This window comes from Calidris pugnax, unplaced genomic scaffold (genome assembly GCF_001431845.1).
Source record: "Calidris pugnax isolate Ruff unplaced genomic scaffold, ASM143184v1 scaffold82, whole genome shotgun sequence".
NCBI lineage: Eukaryota > Metazoa > Chordata > Aves > Charadriiformes > Scolopacidae > Calidris > Calidris pugnax.
In genome coordinates this window covers 103,465-121,460 of record NW_015090833.1, presented here as the reverse complement: position 1 = coordinate 121,460, position 17,996 = coordinate 103,465, and the positions used below count along the sequence as shown (strand labels likewise).

Sequence of the window (17,996 nt, the reverse complement as noted above, 5' to 3'; positions counted from 1 at the left end):
GGAGAGGTGGTGCCTTTCTCCTCCTGCCTCTCACTGTGATCCCAAGGGGCCAGAGGGAAGCACAAACCGCCTTCTTCAGCCTCCAAACCTGGCTCCACTTGTAGGAGGGCTTTTTTTTTTTCTTCACTTACACGGCCAAACAGCGAGAAGGGAAGACAAACATGGGATTTCAAACACAGCTAACCAAGACAGGACGTGATCTTTTTTTTTTGGCTGTTAAATCCTCTGTGCTCTTCAAGTTCCAAGTCCTCTGTAAATCAGACATGTGTTCAGGTCCCAGCTGAGTGTGCAGGGAACTCTTGCAGCGGATGTCTCCTGTCAGCATCTCGGTGTTAGACAGGGAAGTCCAACCAGCTGTTCTTCTCCTGGAAAAGCTAAATATTTCAATAGGCAGCTTGGTGACTCCATGGTGACATTTTGCTCCCATATTAAGATTTGTGGTCTGAGGTCTTCTTGGCTTGTCTCTCTGTGTCCAGGCTGGCTGTTGGCTGCTCTTGTCTTGTCAATTTGGTCTCTGCTGAGGGTTGTCGCCTCCTTATCTTCTGTTTTATGCTTCTTGTGCACCTGCCTTTGCTGGCAGAATGTGGGCAACTTAAAAGTCCCAGGTTTAGGGAAAACACTATACCAAAGCATGGATATTTTCCTCATACTAAAAGACTAAACGCAGCACTGTACCACTGCTAGGAAAAGTGCTCTATTGTGTACTCTATTAAAATTAACTCTATTGTGGCCTAAAGGCTTCAGCAAATCTTTGAATCTCAAAATCTCCAATTTCAAATTCTCTCTCGTGCCAAGTAAAGCTGGGCAAACAGAATAAATCCCACCAGATGATAACCCTAAGTAATTTACCCTAATTAAAACTTACTCACTTAGGCTGAACAACTGGTATCTCTCAACACCTAGACTTGAGCAGAGCACAGGAGCAGCAACGACAGGAGGTCTGCGGAGTTATTCCTCAGCCCTCCAGAAGCAAAGGCTTGACAGGGGAGGAGACAGGGAGGTGCTAATGGATGCCCCTTCTCTCGGAATCCCACCCAAAAGTGAGAAATCTTTCCTTGGCATCTTGCCAAGCAGCCGGTCTTCTTTTTTTTTTTTGCTGTAAAGCAAGGAAACTGCTTGAAAACAGCAGCTGCTTGCGTAACGCGGGGATTTACTGGTAACGAATCTCCTCGGCCCCACCTCTGGCAGGGATGGCATGTTTGCCTTGGATGAAGGACAAAAAGCAGGAAGAGAGATGAGGGAATCAGAAAACTAAACCTGTAGGGGAGGACGATGGAGCGTCTGGTCCCTTTACAAGCGTTGTCCCACTCCTGATGCAGCGAGATCCTTGGTGTAGGTTTTTTTAGGGATCCTTTCTGCTGACAAAATCTAAAGGGGAGGAATTTGTTTCCATCCTATGCGGGGCTGAGTGTCAAGTAGAGGTAACTGTGATGGTATTTGCCTGTATGAAGGATTAGCCTTCTACTCCACCCGCAGACAATCCCTCTAGCTCCAAAACATCTATACCTGCCCACCAGCGTAACTGCTGCTTTTGTTAACCAGTTGTTAACCAGTTGCTGTTGACTAGTGCTTTCTACTCTCCAGGCAGAACATCATGCTGTCAAGCTGTAGCTCTTCTTGAAGACCCTCCTAATTAACCCAGCTATTTCCAGCAACATATGATGGGTCAAAACAATGTTTAAAGGATGTTACATCTTGGTGGCCCAAAGTTGCAGTCAAGAGTGCAGTTTGATATGATGGGTCAAAACAATGTTTAAAGGATATTACATCTTGGTGGCCCAAAGTTGCAGTCAAGAGTGGAGTTTGATGGTGGGGGGGGGAGCTTGTCTCTTGACTCTGCTTTGATGTTCTCCTCCTTTGAGCAGGTGTTCCATGCTGGTTTTCACCCATGAAGGTAGTCCTGGCAGTGGTGGGGTTTTGCTTGCGTCTTTGCCCTCGTGGGGAACTCCCAGTTTCCCTCCCAGAGTGTGACCCTGTTTCCCACTTGTGAGTGATGTCCTTTGGCCATTGATCCCTGCTCTGCCAGGGTCCAAAGCTTTCACAGATGTTTGTTGCAACACTGGGGTAAGGAGCGACGCTCCTCCAACTGGTGAGAGCAGAGGGGAGAAACAGTGATTGAGCAACCTCGTCTGGTGGAAGGTGTCCCTGCCCATGGCAGGGGGCTTGGAAATAGATGATTTTTAAGGTCCCTTCCATCTCTAGCCATTGTATGATTTCTTCCTGGGAGGCAGCAGTCCTGTTGCCAAGATCTCTCGCTGTGGCTTGCCAGCCAAGTAAGTGGCTTGTACTTCTTCCAAGCGGAGGGGAAAGCACGGAGCAGTGGCTACATGTGTTCGACTTGCTTCATGCAGCCAGAAGCTCTAAACAAAGTCCTCGTTGCTCTGCCCTGCTGGAACGCTGTTAGGAGGTAGGGAGCTCTAGGAACTGGTGTAGGTCACAGGTTCAGCTCCACTCTGTGATGTGGTGATGAAATTGCGTGTTGCTATGGGCCAGCAGGAAAGCTCACTGGACTTCACTTTTATTTTCTGCCCGGCTCTGGATGCCAAGTTGCTGGGTGTGTGTGTCTGCAGCACAGGGCTGAGCTGCGCTGGGTCACGCAGAATTGGCTGTAAATCCATGAAGATTGCAGGTCCTGCTCCCATCTCCTCCTGGCATCTCTTCCTTAGTCACCTCCAAGTAACCTTAATGTTCTCCATTTCTGTAACACATGCAATAAGCGCTGTCCCGACTCACACGTGTCCCTGCTGTCCCCCATCCTGTGGGCATTCCCAGCACACACGTCCCTTTCTCCAGTGTTCCTTCCCCTGACATTCCTGAGCACACAGACATCGACATTCCAGCCATGGGGCAGACCCAGCCACTCTTGCCCCAGTAGCATCTGAATGGTACCCAGTGAGGGAAGTTAATAGCAGGGTAAAGACCGTCCAAATGAAAAGTGGGCAAAGAGGGTCAAGTTCCCTGTGGCTCAAGCCTGAACCACTTCTCCACCTTCTCTTTCCCCCCTCAAGCCCCTTGTGTTGTGCCCTGGATGGCTGTGCTCTTGCTGGTTCGTGATCATTTCTGGGCTTGGGTCATTAGGTTTCGCTGTCAGGACGTGTAATCCACCCCTTGTACCCACACACTCATCCTCTGCCTTCATCCTTTCCCTCCTCTTCATTTTGCCATCTCCTGCCTGCCTCCTGGCGTAGTGCCCCAGTGGGGACCTAGCAACCCCTGCTCATCTCTGCCAGGCTCGTTGCTGTCTCTGGGCCTGCCTTGACATGGCTTTCTGCAGGGGGAGAACTGTTTGCATGGGCTGTCTCCTTGGAGCAATTAACTTCAGGAGAGCCTTTCCATTCGGCTGTCTGCTGCCTTGTGGTTTTGGCTCCCACTGGTGACTCCAGCACTCACCCACCCTGTGCTGCACCCAGTCCATTTGTGCTCCAGAGCACACATTGCTTGGCCATCCCACACCCCCGATCCCTTCACTGAGAGAGGAGCCCAAATGCACTGTCAGGGTTCTCTGGGCCAAGGTCTTTCCTCCCTTCTTGCACCTCAGAAGCCATCAGAAAGCAGGCTGATGCTTGAAAGAATTCCAAATCCATCATTGGTGTTCCAGCCAGGAGCAGTAGAAGGAGGAGTCCCTGATGTGCTTGTGCTTCCCGCAGAGCAGTTTAATTGAAATTGTTAGAAAATGGGTCAAATGGAGCAGGACTCCAGGCCACACCTTCATAAGCATGTTCTGCCTGACATACTGCATTCTTCTGCCCACAGGAGTCCGTGCAGCCCTTTCCCAGACATCTTGTCCTGGAGCCCATTTGAGGTGCTGCTCCCCCTAAGACCGTCTGGGAAAGGAGGTCAATGTGTATTCAGAAGAGCAAGAAAACATCAAATTAGCCTAGCTGCTTTTCAAAAGTGATCTAGGGAGGAGTCCCTCCGCTGCAGGCTTTCCTGCCAGCAGCAGCATAAATCAGGGAAGCTTTCTGCCAGTGGTGTGTGGACCGCAGCCTTCGAACCCAGAGGCAGCCAGTTCTGAAAACCAGCCACCTCTCCTGGGAGCTCCCAGCCAGCAGTTTTTCTCATCAAGTTTCTTTATCATTCCTTTCTTTTCCAGATACAGCTCTTTTTTTTTTTTCTTTCTTTTCTTTTTTTTCCAGGCACTGCCATTGTCAGAAGATGGGATAAATCTGTAAGTTGTCTCGGGCCCAAAAAAGTTGCTTCTCAAGCCTTTGGCAGTTGCTCTGGGTTTTGTGACCAGCAGTTTGCCTCTTCCTCTGGGGCAGCCACTCGTTAGCCCAGAGCAGCAGCTCTGGATGGCAGAGGCTGCTCCCTGGCACGGGGCACGGCTCAGGCTGGTGAGGAATGTTCCCAGCTCCTGGAACATGTCCACCTCGGAGCAGAAAGTACTTGGGATCAGCCTGGTGTTGTGCAAGATGGGGTGTCAGTGCGAGCTGATGTAGCTCAGAGGCATTGTTTTCTGCACTGAGAGTGGAATCCAAGACTTGTGGGTTGTACTTTTGGCTCTACCCCCATTCCTGTGCCTCTTCCCACCGCTCTGGCCTTTCAGTTTCTCTGTCACGGGTTAATAACCTGTGCCTGGAAAGACTGTTGTGAGGTTTCCTAAATGTGGAAGTGCAAGGTGTGCTCCAGAGCCAGAGCTCCCGTTGTTCCTGCAGCGTCAGGTCCAGGGGCATCTCTTCTACCCTGCCTGTTCCTGCTCTGTTCCAGCCCCCTGTCCTCCTGCAGGACCTAAGCACGAGGAGGTGAGATTAGTGTCCTGGGAAATTACTCCCTTCAGTGCTGCCATGGTATTTTCTGCTCCCACGTGTTATGCATCTAGACTGACTTTGGACCAGAGGAAGATCAGGCAGTCATCCTGCCCTCATTCCACGAGGAGCTGTATTTTCTCAGGAGTCAGGCACTAGCCTGAAGTCAGGCGTGTTTCATCTCAGTTTTTCAGAGTCTTTTGGCCTGCCTCTCCTCTCCCATGACTGGCCTTTTTTCTCTGCAAGACACGGGCTCTGTTCTGGCCATCCAAGTAGCCCCTGAACAGTAAGGATCATGCATGTGAACGGAAAGGAGGAAAAAGGCAGTTATTGTTCCTCCTCACTGTCTTTTCTATCGTTGCTCCTCTCCCTGCCCCTGGAGAGCTCATCACTGCAGGTAGGTGAGATGCATCATCAGCCTCACCTTTGTTGGAAGGCCATTGATGTACGACAGCTACAACACTTGTGGGCTTGAATATTGTGCCATCGTTCACAGTGATGGACCAAGCACACCACCAATGCTCAGGGCTACTGCGTCACTGAGGTGCTCCAACTCTTCCTTTGCACGTCTCTTACCCTCTTGGCCAACGTGAAACCCAGTGTGGTGTGTTTGAAGTGTGCTGCTGAGAGGGTCCCGGGGCAGATCAGCACAGGGCTTATGTCCTGCAATGCCTCCAAGAGCTCCTTCCAGCTCCACTGCAGTGCTTTGGCTTCTCTCCTTGGGCAGTTTGGGCAGGGTCTAGATGAAGCTGAGCAGCTGTGATGTCCCAAAGTGAGACTGAACCCAAAGAAAGCGGGGGGAGACAAATAGTCCAATACAGGTCACAATCCTGCTGTTCAGCTGGGTCTGTACCCAGCAAAATTCTCACTGAATTCTGTGAATTGGCCCGGGATAACCAAGCTTTCCCAGCAGATGCCTGTGCAGGGATGGGTTCACACCATTTCACTAACACACCTCCCTCTCTCTTCCCTTTCTAGGTCCCCAGCCATCTATTTCCAATTCAGAGGGAGACCTCCTCTTCTTACTGGACAGCTCTGGCAGCGTCTCCTACTATGAGTTTTCCAAAGTCAAGGAATTCATGTGGGATCTCATGCGACCTTTCACCATTGGCCCCAGAGATGTCCAGGCCAGCATCATCCATATCAGCACTACGCCCACCATGGAGTTCCCCTTTGACCGGTACCAGTCCAGTGGGACTCTGCAACAAGCCATCCGGGACACTCAACAGCTCATGGGCGACACCAACACAGGCAAAGCCCTCTCCTATGCCAAGGAGAAGCTCTTCAGCAATGAAGCTGGTGCCCGGCCAGATGTGCCCAAGGTACTGGTTTGGGTGACAGATGGTTTCTCCACCGATGACATCTCTGAACCCATGCAGCTCCTGAAGGACATGGGAGTAACAGTCTTCATCGTCAGCACTGGACGGGGGAACTACCTGCAGCTCTCTGCTGCTGCCAGCCAACCTCCCGAGAAGCACCTGCACTTTGTGGATGTTGATGACCTACCCATCATCACAGAGGAGCTTCGAGATGCTATCCGAGGTACGGTGGGGCTGGGTTGGGTCACTGGGAGTTTGCAACAGGGCTGAGTATGAGTTCGTGTCTGGCTCTGCAGGGTGAGTAGTATGTGCTACTTAAAGTATAAACCCAGGATTTTAGGAGGTCTGGGACAAATATCTTTATTCCCCTTGGCAGGTCCCATGACTGACTGGGGCAAATTCCCTTCTGCAGACCTGCTGGTGAGCAGAACCTGTGTTTGTAATGAGTTGTTCAGTTGTTAATGAAGGAAGGAGGCTCAGGCAGCACACTGCCTGGATTCCTTAAAAACCCACAGGACTTTGAAATGAATCATGCAGGTCACAGGCATCCGGACAACTGAAGCACGGTATGAAAATGCTCCCACCTGCACAAGTTAATTGTTAACCAAAGGCTTCCCGAGCAGGCAGTGATTTAACTACAGCAAGAGGCTGCTGACTCGGGGAGCAAGGTGCCTGAGCCCCTTGAAGCTGATTTTTCACATTCAGGGTGAATTTTTCTCTCTTGAAGCGCTGTCTGGCCACGTGCCATCTGATGGAGGCGGAGAACACAAATGTGCTGAACACACCGAGTACATGAAGCGGGACGTGTGTGCCTGGGAAGGGTTTGCTCCTGTCAGCTCCTTTAAAACTCTTCTCTAGGGCAGATCTGAATTCCTCTATACACCATCATGTGCGGGCGCAGGGGCTGGCACACACCGAGCTCTCTAACTCCTGCCTACGAGGGGCTGGCAGTTGGGTTTTTTTTCCTCTCACAAAGAGCAATTAAGGATGGTGGTTGCTGTCAGCGTTAAGGCTGTCGGAGAGGAATGTTTTTGTTCCATAAAGCCCCTGTTGCAACGTGTTCCGCGTCCGCCAGATCTGTAGCCCGACTTGGCTAGCACAGCCCTTTGGAAGGAAATCCCAGCCCTAACTTGTTAAGCTCCACAGCCCAAGTGCTGCCTCTTTGTTGCTCGCGCGGTTGTGGCGGTTGCTGCGCAGAGAGCAGCAACAACAGGCAGCAGGTTTGATTTTTCAGCGGTCCCGTTTCTGAAAGCATCCAGGAAAAGGGTCTGAGGAAACCCAAGGCCACAGCCTGGGCCAGGAGACAGGCGTTTGGAAGGCAGGAGGAATGTCTCATGCTGATCTACATGCTGCACTCCACAAGGCACGTTCTTTCTGAACGCCATCACGGTGGGAGTGCCCGTGATTGTAAAGCCTCAGCCTCCCAGATGCCTCTGGATTTGTTTGGAAAGCCGAGGGAGTTACTATGACTTTGCAGACTTTCCATTCATTTTCTGGAGGTTCTCTCTCCCTTGGAAATCCTGTTTTAATTCTTCATTTGGCTTCTGCTACGTGCGTTGGTTAGAGCTGGCTTTGGAGTGTCCAAGTAACCCTTTCCACAGAGTCCTCCGCATGTAGCAATTTCTTCCTATTTCCCAATATGGTCATTTGACACAATCTCACACAGGGACTATGTTCTCCTCCAATCCTCCAACCTCTCCTGTAAGACTATGGGGCAGTACCACCAGTCCTTCTACTGCACCAGACGCCACACGGACCCCCCAGATGTTTCATTTCAAGTGGCTGCTTCAGCTCCGAGTGCATCCTGAATGCAGATGGTATAAAATAGCATCCCCAAATGAGAAATCACCTGCGTATTCTTGCAGCAGAAGATGGTCTTGAAGATCATAAGATCTGCACAGGTCCTAAATACCCTGCTGTATCGCTGAGGGCAATATTCTGTGCATCCACCAGGTCCAAAAGCTACTAGGCTGGGATTTTAATGGAAGGTGAGACTCCCACATGAATCCAGGGGCTGGTTCTTTAAGCAAAATACCAGATGATGGAAACATCACCTGAGTTAGCCTTAATAAAACCACGTATGTCCACTCTTCCCTGCCTGGAGGAGGCAGCCCTCACCACCACCCTTCCTGCTTCTGGCCCCTGGGATAGCAGTGACAGACAGGATCCTTGGCAGACAGAAATGAGACCTTTCCAACTCTGGAATGGCCCAGACTGGTTTCATTACCTCTGCTATCTTATCTTTATCTCTCACTACTGTTTTTTAAAAGCCTTTTGTAGGTGCACAAACGAGCTTTGTCAAGAGTTTCTCTCCTCCCTCCACCTCCCTGTGGAGGCAGACCTGACATAGCTGCAGTACAGTTGCTCTGCAGAAGGGCACAGGACAGGGAGTGGGGATGGATGTGTACCTTCACTCCTCTTCTTCCTTGGCACACAGTCCTGACACAGCAAGTCTGCAGATTGCAGCAAGCTACATTTCCTGCAAGTTTTTACCCTTTTCCCCCCTTTTCTCCCTCTTCTCCCTGCCCTTCTGAGGGGGCAGAGGGGGAATGAGCGAGCGGCTGCTTGGCTGGGGTTAAACCACGGCAGCCTAATCCCAAAGATTATTTTGCTGCTTCCCTCTGGGAAGAGGAGGTCCTGTGAGGCATACCATGGGACACCTATTTTCTGGGGCTTTTTGCCCTCTTTACAACACGAGGCATCTGTGATCTAGCAACGAGAGGCAGAGGGTTCCTGCAGCCTGTCCTCAAAGTGTTTCCCCCCGTCACGTTAATCTGCCTGATTTATCCCCGGTGTCCCCAGGCCCTGCCTCCAAGCTCACTTATTTCCATTCCCTGAGCTTTTGGCAGGACTTGTGGTGCTGAGGCCTCTCCCCCTGTTCCCTGTTCCTTTGTGGCTTGGCCAGTGGTAGTTGCGGGGCTCACGGAAGGGATGCAGCATCCCAAGCCCCGTGGTGCTGTCTCCCCTCCGAGCTGCGGCCGGGTGGAGTGCTGCTGGCAGTGTGTGGGGACGGGAGCAGGCAGGCAAAAACGTTCCTGCCCACCTGGGAGAGCCAAGGAACAGCTCAGAGGAAAAACTGAGGCTGCTTTCTTTGGTACGGGGAAGTTGGCAGGGACTGGGAGCAGCTCGGAGGAGGAGAGCTGATCTTCTCCCCGTTAAAGGACAAGTCTGAGAGTGTAAAGCTCTTCCCCTGTGGGTCTGGGCAGGGTTTTGTGCCCCCCTTTAGCTCCGTGGAATGGGCAGCCAGGGAGAGCTGCTTACAGTGTATTTAAGTATTTAAGCTTGAACTGGAGGGTACTGTGTTTCAGGCTTGATGCTGCACAGAGCAAATGCACTTCTTTAAGGCTCAGGGTGCTTTTAAAAATCCTTTTCTTTAAAAAAAAAGAGCATCTTTATGTCTTTGTACGCCACTTCTCTGGAGGTAGAGACAAAGTCCTGTGTGTTTCCACCCCTTTGGAAGATCAGAGAATGGTGGAATTCTGCCCAAGATGGGCTCAGGAGGGTCAAGTAGCAGAGGAAGGTGGGGGAACTGCGGAGTGTCCGAACTTTTCTTTAAAAAAAAAGAGCATCTTTATGTCTTTGTACGCCACTTCTCTGGAGGTAGAGACAAAGTCCTGTGTGTTTCCACCCCTTTGGAAGATCAGAGAATGGTGGAATTCTGCCCAAGATGGGCTCAGGAGGGTCAAGTAGCAGAGGAAGGTGGGGGAACTGTGGAGTGTCCGAAGAGGTATTTGTGTCCAGAGCTCAAAGGTAGTGCAGCCTTGAAGAGAAGCCTCTGTGCAGGGGGAGAGAGAGGGGAAATAGCTGGAGAGTGGCTCTGAATGCTGAATGTCACAAAACAATGGAGCTCTGTGAAACGCTGCAGGGAGTGACTTCAGCTGGGGTGAACGCAGCCGGCTCAGCAAACGCTGGGCTGTCCCCTGTTGCTGCCCCTTCTTCCCAGACAAGGGGTATAGGACAAAAGCAGGGAGAAATATGTCTCTTCGCACTCCAGGCTGCTTCACACACATGACAAAATCTAGTGGTTTGGTTTCGCTGGTAGGTGATTTCCACCGGGAGCTCGGGATGAGCTGACCCCAGGAGTTTCAGAACCTGAATTCTGTCTCCAGCTCTGTCACAGAAAGTGCCAGCGCTGCTTGCCACGTTGGGTATGTGGTAATGTCTTCCCGGGTGTGGGAAGCTGCTGTTTGGGCAGGCACAGTCACTCCCACACATCTGTTGGGCAGTAGCGGTTACCCAGAACTTGCTGGACCTCTTCAGTTTAATTCCTGGTGGCAGAAGGCAGGCTTGGGTGGGCAGGGACGTGGTTCCTGCTGTGCCAGGACTCTCTGTCACAGCAGATCATCAGTGCTGCTTGGCCTTAGCACAGAGGACGAGGTGGAGAGGGGAAGCTGGGGCTTCGCAGAGCAAGGTGGAGGCTTGTGGCAAGCTGCTTTGAGGCTGGACGTGCCTGGGAGGCAGGTTGCAGTAGTGTTCTGGAGCTGAAGCCTGTCGTGCAGACACACAGGAGCAATTGCTTTAGCCAAAATGCCACCCCGTGGCGGTTGGGACATCAGCATTGCCTTTGCAAGCCCTGTTCAATGAAAGGGTCTTGTAGGAGTGGTGTGAAAACCCAAACAGCTGCTTCTGTTGAAATGTGTTTCACCTTTTTTTTTTAACTTTATGTTTGTCTTCAAGGATTTGGCTTTGTGTTCCTGAATTTTTCAAAGAGGGTCTGGTTTGCTGAATTGCTACGAAGGGGCTTGGTTACCCCTAGGTGACTTCAAGTGTCATCCAGTGCTGCTGTAGGCTACATCACCCATCCAGAAGGGCCTCTATTTTAGATGTGCCATGTTCTGTGCATTAAAGTCAGCACTGATTTCTCGCTACTGTTTCTCTTCCAGATGTTATCCATGCAAATCATCTTCATGCAGTAGATATCACCTCAAGCAGCTTTCGTCTGGTGTGGCCCGAACTCCTCTCCCAAGAAACTGGCTACTACACCATAGAGTATGGCCCCACAGATGATCTAGCAAGGAAGAGGACAAAGCAGGTGTCCGGGGCTCACACCAAGAAACTGGCTACTACACCATAGAGTATGGCCCCACAGCTGATCTAGCAAGGAAGAGGACAAAACAAGTGTCCGGGGCTCACACTTCATCCAGTGCTGCTGTAGGCTACATCACCCATCCAGAAGGGCCTCTATTTTAGATGTGCCATGTTCTGTGCATTAAAGTCAGCACTGATTTCTCGCTACTGTTTCTCTTCCAGATGTTATCCATGCAAATCATCTTCATGCAGTAGATATCACCTCAAGCAGCTTCCGTCTGGTGTGGCCCGAACTCCTCTCCCAAGAAACTGGCTACTACACCATAGAGTATGGCCCCACAGATGATCTAGCAAGGAAGAGGACAAAGCAGGTGTCCGGGGCTCACACCAGCCTCGTGCTCAGCAACCTTGCACCAGAAACTACTTACGAGGTGGCACTCATTCCTGAATCCAACGTCCACTACTTCCCTCCCCAGACAACGAGGGTTACTACACTGGCAGGTAAAATGTGCACAGTTGTGTCCAAGGGGGAAGTCTCCCCCGTGCTGAGCCTCAAAGCCAAGGGGACAGCCCTTGGTCTGCATCCCACAGCCTCATGGTCTGGTTGGAGGAGGCAGGTGGTTGTGGTCAGGAGAGAATGTAATGAGCTGGCAGTTCCTTCCTTAGAGAGATGTCCTGGACTGCCCAGAACAAGGGGTTTTATGCTCCTCTGACAGCATTCTTATGCATTGAATTACACACTCACATCTTTTTACTTTGCTTTCAGAGGAAGTAAGCCCAGTTCAGGTTCTCATCTCGGAGTCTGGGCCACACAGCTTCCACGTTAGTTGGGCTCCTACACTGGAGAGCGTGGTGGGCTATCAGATCCTGTACGGACCGCTCCCTGGGAACTCGGTGAAGCTGCTGGAGGTGAATGGCAAGCACAACAGCACCACGGTGGAGAATCTGACACCCAATACAACCTATCTAGTGACAGTGACTGCCCTCTACAAATCGGGGAAGGAGAAGTCCCTGTCGGCCAAAGCATGCACTCAGGAAGGTGAGTGAGCAGAGCCCTGCTGATAGGAAGCTCTGGGGGCACGAGGAGTCTCTGGTTTCTTCTCACAGATCCATCTGCCTCTAGGTGAAACCAGGGAACTCAGCCCAGTTACTGGGGAGGGATGTGAGAAGGGGAAAGCTGCAGCTTCTGATGAACAGCACTTCTATGCCATTAGCATATAGTAGATGTAGAAGGCGTAGGACTGAAAGAAAATCAGATACACACAACATGAGTGCAGTCATGGGGTGTGTACTGCCAAGCTGCAGGTGCAGGCACATTCTCACAGATCCATCTGCCTCTAGGTGAAACCAGGGAACTCAGCCCAGTTACTGGGGAGGGATGTGAGAAGGGGAAAGCTGCAGCTTCTGATGAACAGCACTTCTATGCCATTAGCATATAGTAGATGTAGAAGGCGTAGGACTGAAAGAAAATCAGATACACACAACATGAGTGCAGTCATGGGGTGTGTACTGCCAAGCTGCAGGTGCAGGCACAAGCAGAATGGACTTGGAGATCTCTGGATGTCCCTAAACAAGAAAGGAAAGTGCCTTTCCCTCCCACCTCCTCAGTGTCTCTTCTTTGGTGTGTCATCTGCCTCTAGGTGAAATCAGAGAACTCAGCCCAGTTACTGGGGAGGGATGAGAGAAGGGGAAAGCTGCAGCTTCTGATGGACAGCACTTCTATGCCATGAGCATATAGTAGATGTAGAAGGCGTAGGACTGAAAGAAAACCAGATACACACAACATGAGTGCAGTCACGGCGTGTGTACTGCCAAGCTGCAGGTGAAGGCACGAGCAGAATGGACTTGGAGATCTCTGGATGTCCCTAAACAAGAAAGAAAAATGCCTTTCCCTCTCACCTCCTCAGTGTCTCTTCTTTCATGTGCCTGGGCATCTGAGGGGTGGAAATTTCACCAGCAGAAGCTTCTGCTCTGAAGAGGTACCTATAAAGGTATCACAGGAGGCAAAATCTAGCTCTTATTGGAACTCAGGAGTGAGGAGCTCTGAGAATGACAGTAGTTGAGGGTGAGGGAGGTGACCAGCCAGCATCTAATAGTGCCAACAAAAGAGTTTCGTGCCGGTACCAGGACAAAGTTAAGGACTAATTAGGCTGAGCTCCTCCAGTGCAGATGGGCTATTGCGTGTCTACAGCAGAGAACAACCAGGCTGGCTGGTAACCCTGTCTCAGCAATCCCCTCCAGAGGACCAAGGAGCTTGGTGGTAAGGACCACTCCATACTAATGGCCCACAGTAACATGAATCTTCTTTCTCTAGAGGGCTCCAAAGTGAGGCACCTTCGCTTTGAAGACATGGGCCCCAACACCCTGAAAGCCTCCTGGGACTCCGCCGATGGCAAAGTCCTTGGTTACAGAGTCAGATGCCGGCGGCAAATTGGCCCTTCCTCTGTCCTCAGCGTTTCGCCGCAGGTCCACAGCGTGCTCCTCACGGACCTGGCTTCAGGCACCATGAACAAAGTGTGCGTGAAGCCCGTGTACAAGAACCAGCCGGGCAAGGGGCTGTGCCGCATGGTGCACATGCAGCCAGGTGAGCTGGGGCCCAAGGCAGAGTCCTGGGGTGCTTTAGCCAAGGGAAAGTGTCCCACAGGGCACTGAGATCCAACACAGAGCAGCCCTCGTGGCTGAAATACCCCCTGCTCATCAGCTAGCTTGACATAAGGTCTTCATCACAGCTACCAGCCCAAGAGGTACTGTCCAAAGATGGGCTCTTTTCCCCATTTTTAAAAGCAATGCTCCTCCTAGTGGTGTTATGTTTGCAGGTGGGAGGAAAAGTGTGCAGTGGAGACAGTCCTGCGACTACTTGGGGATAAGAAGGGCGGGATAACAGCTGGCATGGGCGCTGGAAGCGCTCTTTAAAAGTCATTTGAAGCCTTGGCTACTCCACTTTTCAACGTGGCAGGGACAAGCGAAGTGTTAAACCCAGCTGCTAAGGCACAGCACGTCCTCTTCCCTCCTTCCACTGCCCAGACACCACTTTCTGTCACAGAACACAAAGGGATTCTTGTGGAGGAAGAGCTAAAAAGCAGCTGTGTGTCAGTGTTCTCCCAGTAAGAGGCTGGGGCGGCAGTGAGAGTGCCCACAGGGAGGGGATCTTTGACTCATCAGATTTGGAGAACTGGTGGACAAAGCTGACATGATATTTTTTGTGTTCTTCCCAGCTACAGAGGCCCACGGGTATAAGCACAGACAGAGAGCATGACAGACTCTGGAGTGAACTGGTTCCCGGCAGAGCAAGGAATCTTGCTTGGACAAAGACTTGGACAAAAAAAAAAGGAGGGATCAGGGGAGGAAACCAGAAAACTCACAGATCATCTCCCAGCCTGCACTGTCCCTGGAGGTGTCCTGGTTGTCAAGCCACAAGGCTGTCCTCAGCCAAGTTCTCCCAAAGCCTAAAAGGTCTGGCTTGGCTGGATGGAAAACCCAACCTGACTAATAGATCCCAAACCTGTACCTTCTTTTATATAAATATCCCTGACAAATAACAAACCAAAGGCGAAGTGATGAATCTTCACTACTGCTTGCTTACTGCCTGTTCTCTATTTATTAAATGTCGATACAGTTTTGTTTTTGCAGCTTATGAGTGTGTTCAGGACATGGCTGTTTGGTGCCCTGGCCTTTCATTCCAGGCACCTGCACTCAGAAAAAAAAAAAAAAAAGATAACGTGTGACCAAATCCATTCCTGCTGGCAACAGCCACTGAAGCTGATGCACCTGACAAAGAGCAGCTTTCCTCCAGCTCACCCAGTGTACTCAACTGGTAGCTCAAATTAGGCATCCCAAACGTATAGCAGCTCAGGGATGGAAGGGAAAAAGCATTAGGAGAAATAAGAATCAAATAGCACAAAAATATGCAGCTTGTGGTGGAGCTTGGGTCAAAGCCACCGGGATTTCTGAGAAGAGGAAGAAAAGAGGTCGTTAACCCACTTGGCCTTTGGCCAGGACGTGGTGACACTTCATAAAAAGACATCCTGCCTCTTATAAAGCGTGGGGACAGTCTAGCGTTCCCAGATGGTCTCTGGTTTATGGCAGAGAGTGGTCGGTGAACTCTGAGGGTAGGGAAGGGTAGGGCTGTGCCCGGTCAGGGCTGAGGAGCACTGTCAGAGAGCTCCAGCAGGAACGTTTGCCCACTGTCTGCCTGCTGAGTTCTCGAGTCTCACCAACACTCTTCCACTCTCCCCCTGGCGCTGGCATTAAAGTCATCTGCTGCGATGACCGACAAATCCCAGCTGGACTTCCAAAGGGTTCAGTTCCCCCAAGTCATCTCCTTGGGGTTTGGGATCAGTCTGAGAGAGCAGGAAACTCTAAAACCTGGGAATTGGCTTGCCCGGCAGGTTATTCCAGAGCTCTCAGCTGAGCTCAAGGAGTTAAGGTTAGGGTTAAGGCAAGAAAAGCCAGACAGCAAGACCATCTAAAGCAGTTATTGCTGTCTCTCATTCAAATACACACCTCCTTCTGCCTGGATCGTGACCACTGAATTGCTGTGCGTACCTGCCACCAGTCTCACCAGACCGGGAGTGAGTTCTGCTAGCAGAGAAGCTATATGGAGATTAATTAGCCTGTTCTGTGACTAATTATGGGCAGTAAGTCTCCAGCACTACCATTCCAAACTCTATCCTCTGCACTCTGAAAACACCTAGCACATCTTTAGTGTCTTGTCCTGGGCTTCCACCCAGTGCTAAGCTTGAGCTACACTTAAAAATCAGGTTTTTAGAGGAGAAGAGTAAATTTGATTCATTCCCTTTGGCCCCAGGCTTGAATTTGCTGTCACTAAGCTACTCTTTAGAAAGGGGAGCTGAAAAAAACCACTTTAATACCTAGTGACAAAGCCATTAGAGCAGTATGCTTCCAAAATTCAGGGCTTAGGGCTGTAAAGAAATGTATAAACTTTTCTGGTAACAAACCCCAGCGTCAGTGGGAACATCTTCCCTCAGTAATGCTTGCTCTATTTTAAATTTATTGCTTAATTGTCCTATGTGAGGAACTTTGTTTTTAAAGCTGTGCTGTATGTTGGAGACCCCCTGTGCAGCGTCGCTCCATTAGCTCTGCTTATGGACTCCTTAAACCAGCTCCATTTGGAGCCGGGAGGAACTTTGTCACTGACCTTGTGTCCCAAGTGCCGAATTTGTCACGTCTATGTTTATGGATTTCCCCTGGGCTGTTGTCTTGTAGGGGAGGAAGGGAGAGGAGGGAGACGAGTCATTCATTAACTCAATAAGAAGGTTTCGTATGATTTGTGTTCTCCTTTGGAATGTGCATTTGTGACTGATTAATCTTAATGGAGCCTCTGTGCTGACGGGGGAAGATCAAGCCTCTGGAATCTCTCATGCAATAAAAGATAATCTTGTTCATTCTTGCTGTAGGGCAGAAATTAATTTTGCACAGTCCCCTGCATAGTTTACTAATACATTTATGTGTCATTCCCTCCCTGCTCCCAATTGTAATGCATCCTTTTGAAGACAATTAAATATACAATACAAGAGCTATTGCATGATTACTTCGTTCTTGATGGCAATAAGGGCAAACCTGTTAAGTGCGGCTTTTGTTCTAATGAGAGGTATGGGTTGAAAAGCTGGTATTTATCTCCATTTTAAATGGCTGAAAAGTAAGCATTCCACTCATGACTTCAGAGTCTCATTACATGGAACTTCCTCAAAAAAATGTTTCAGAAATCACAGAATTATAGAATGGTTTGGGTTGGAAGTATAAACATTGCCTAGCAACAATTAAAACAATATGCGTTGTTGACATTCCTGTCACAGCAATCACTAGAAAGAAAATGAACTCTTTCCCAGCTGAAGCCAGGACAATTCTACATTTTACACTGTTCCAGGCTGCAGGATTTTACATAAAATCAGAGAATTGTCGAGGTTGGAAGAGACCTTTGAGATCATCAGGTCCAACTCTTAGCGCTGACAAACTCATGTCCCTCAGCACCACGTCTGCCCGGCATTTAAATACCTCCAGGGATGGTGACCCCACCATTTCCCTGGGCAGCCTCTTCCAAGGCTTGACAACACTTTTGGTGGAGAAATTGTTCCCAATATCCATCCTAAACCTCCCCTGGCACAACTTGAGGCCGTTTCCTCTTGTCCCGTTGCCTGTCCCTTAGGAGAAGAGCTGGAACCCACCTCTCTACACCCTCCTTTCAGGGAATTGTAGAGGGATAAGGTCTCTCCTCAGCCTCCTCTTCTCCAGGCTGAACACCCCCAGCTCCCTCAGCCTCTCCTCAGGAGACTTGTGAGCTTTAGTGAGTTTTCTGCCTTTTACAGCCATTTTTTCTTTTTTCTTTTTTCTTTTTTCTCGCTCCCCTTCTCTAGCCGCTTCACGGGCCTCGCCCGCGTTAGGAGCCGCCTGAGCGGGAGCAAGATTTTCAGGCGAAAACCACCTTTTTTCCAGGGAACAGGCGCGTCCATTTCCCCTCTCTCGGCCCTTAGCAACGCGGCCGCGCTCCCGTTGCTATGGCCCCGCCCCATTTTGTCCCTCTCCGCTCTCCGTCCCCAGCCCTCAGGCCCCGCCCACCCTCTCCCTACCCCAGCCAATCGCATTCCCCTCCCTGGCCGAGCCCGCCGCTTCGCTCCACCAATCAGAAGAGGGTCTGAGCGGGGGGGCTGTGACGCCACGCACGCGACAATGCCCGGCCCAATGGAAGGGCGCGACGTCACGCCCGCGCGCCTGCCGCGTGCGTGAGGGAGGGCGGGCGTGCTGCCGGCGGCGCCGTCATGTCCTGGCTCTTCGGGCTGAACCGCGGCGCGGCCCCCGCGGGCGGCGGGGACGCGGCGTCGGGCGCGGCCGGGCTCTCCCTCCCGCCGGCCCCGGGAACCGGTGGTGGAGGGGGCGCGGCGGGGGG

The 17,996-nt window shown here is 51.0% G+C and overlaps 1 protein-coding gene across 4 annotated transcripts in view; it reads left to right on the top strand.

Moving 5' to 3' along the window:
- The window catches only part of VWA1 (von Willebrand factor A domain containing 1), a 30,749-nt gene extending 14,121 nt beyond the window's left edge, over positions 1-16,628 (top strand). For 2 of the 4 annotated variants that reach the window (XM_014941515.1, XM_014941519.1), the window contains exons 3-7: positions 5,724-6,287; positions 11,315-11,593; positions 11,859-12,131; positions 13,407-13,676; positions 14,308-16,628. In XM_014941515.1, coding sequence (XP_014797001.1) covers positions 5,724-6,287; positions 11,315-11,593; positions 11,859-12,131; positions 13,407-13,676; positions 14,308-14,348 — 1,427 coding nt within the window. In that variant the 3' untranslated portion in view covers positions 14,349-16,628. Of the gene's footprint in view, positions 1-5,723; positions 6,288-10,947; positions 11,097-11,314; positions 11,594-11,858; positions 12,132-13,406; positions 13,677-14,307 lie in introns of all 4 variants that reach the window. The other 2 variants (XM_014941516.1, XM_014941518.1) reach the window with 2 other exon arrangements.
- The last annotated feature ends 1,368 nt before the right edge of the window (positions 16,629-17,996 follow it).